General features: G+C 46.3%; 1 protein-coding gene across 1 annotated transcript; it reads right to left on the bottom strand.

Moving 5' to 3' along the window:
• Positions 1-479: 479 nt before the first annotated feature.
• On the bottom strand, positions 480-1,140 carry LOC143040123 (histone-lysine N-methyltransferase SETMAR-like). The gene is made up of 2 exons (XM_076210816.1): positions 819-1,140; positions 480-601 (listed from the first exon to the last, which is right to left on the bottom strand). The coding sequence occupies exons 1-2, from the start codon at positions 1,138-1,140 to the stop codon at positions 480-482; spliced, it is 444 nt and encodes a 147-aa protein (XP_076066931.1).
• Positions 1,141-1,638: the final 498 nt, after the last annotated feature.

Genomic DNA, 1,638 nt, shown 5'->3' with positions numbered 1-1,638 from the left:
TACATACATACATACATACATACATACATACAAGGTAACCAAAAAAGTTCTGTCCGTTTTTAAAGAAAAAAAAAGAAAAGAAAACGCTTTACAGTATGTGTAACTTATATTTAGTCTTCGAAGTAATCGCCATCGGCATCCAGCACCTTCTGCCAACGTGTCTCCAGCTGTTCAATCCCTTTGCGGTAAAACTCGGGGGTTTTGGACGCAAAGAAGTCCGTGAGGGCTTGGCGCAAGTCTACTTCATTGGTAAAGGATTTCCCACGAAGATGATTATCCAGGGAGTGGAAGAGGCGGTAAACGGATGGCGCAAGGTCAGGTGAATAAGGTGGATGGCACAAAGTCTCCCACCCAAGTTGCTGTATGGTATCACCTGACCACTCGCGCGACATGCGGCCTGGCGTTGTCACGGAGGAAAAGCACACCTTTGTGATTCACCAGTGCTGGCTCCTTCTGGCTCAATGCCCGTTGCACACGTTTCAATTCCTGCGAGTATAGGTCTCCAGTGACCGTTTGGCCCGTTGGTAGTAGCTCATAATGAACCACTTGACGACCTGTCCACCAGACACAAAGCATAATCTTGCGTGGGTGAATAGGCGGTCTTGCGGTGTGAGGGACAGGATCCTCAGGTGACAACCAATGTTTGGAACGCTTGGGAGTTTCCTACAGAACCCACTTTTCATCACTGGTAAGCACTCAATTGAATAAGGATGCGGTATGGTGGCGAGAAAGCAGCGATATGCAGGCTGCTATTCGTTGTCTCTTGTGGACCTCCAACAGCGTGTGCGGAACCCACTTGCTCAGTTTGAACGTCTTACCTAGGCGGTGCAGGTGAAGGCTAACTGTTTCATCGGAAACGTTGAACTGTCTTGCAACTTCACCACACGTTAGACTACTGTCCTCTTCAATGGCCGCCTTCAGGACTCCGTCATTCAAGACCTGTGGTCGTCCACTGCGAGGCTCATCACGGAGGGACAAATCTCCCGACTTGAATTTTTTAAACCAAAGCCTTGCAGTACGTTCATTCACAGCACTATCCCCAAACGCTTGACATATGCGGCGACTTGATACAACTGCTGATAAGCCAACTTTGAAGTCGTAAAGCAAACAGCCCCGAACGAGATCTGTAGACACTTCCATCCTTCTCTGCTGCTATCCGGTGTATAACTGATGGGTGGGTACTGTGCCCGTGTTTTCATAACGTTTGATGTTCCTACTTTCGGCTCAGTCAGTCCGCTCGTGACCTCAGCTCAGTCCGCTCGTGACCTCAGCTAGAGACCTCGTTTTTCTGCACAGACACCAGCTAGCGAATACCTGTGAAATTTATATCTCCGAATAGTGTTAAGTGATTGTGTTGTGTTTTTTTGTGATTGTATACGTATAGCGCTATACAGTTACAGATATAAGATAAAGTGCAGTGTTCTGTTTAAATTCAAAACAGTTTTCTGTTACCGTACTCCAAAGGTAGGAGAAATAGTATAAGGTAAGCAGAGTAAGCTTCGCGTATTTAGTTTATTAGAGACCGCTTTGATTTTTTGTTGTTGTTGATTAGTATTTTCTCTTTGCCGTTTTTATTGCTAAAGGGAGAGCAAAATGGCTTGTGAAGGTTGCGTGAACCTAGAGGTCCGTCTCAGGATG

This window comes from Oratosquilla oratoria, chromosome 27 (genome assembly GCF_046742065.1).
Source record: "Oratosquilla oratoria isolate Oo_2021 chromosome 27, ASM4674206v1, whole genome shotgun sequence".
NCBI lineage: Eukaryota > Metazoa > Arthropoda > Malacostraca > Stomatopoda > Squillidae > Oratosquilla > Oratosquilla oratoria.
Note: the sequence above shows the minus strand (reverse complement) of the source record. Positions and strands in the feature narration are given on the sequence as shown.

Excerpts from the sequence above, each read along its gene's own strand:
- LOC143040123 (XM_076210816.1), bottom strand. The coding sequence starts at position 1,140 with ATGGAAGTGTCTACAGATCTCGTTCGGGGCTGTTTGCTTTACGACTTC. Across the intron at positions 602-818 it reads CCTTCACCTGCACCGCCTAG|ACCGCCTATTCACCCACGCA; the intron begins GTAAGACGTTCA and ends TCACACCGCAAG.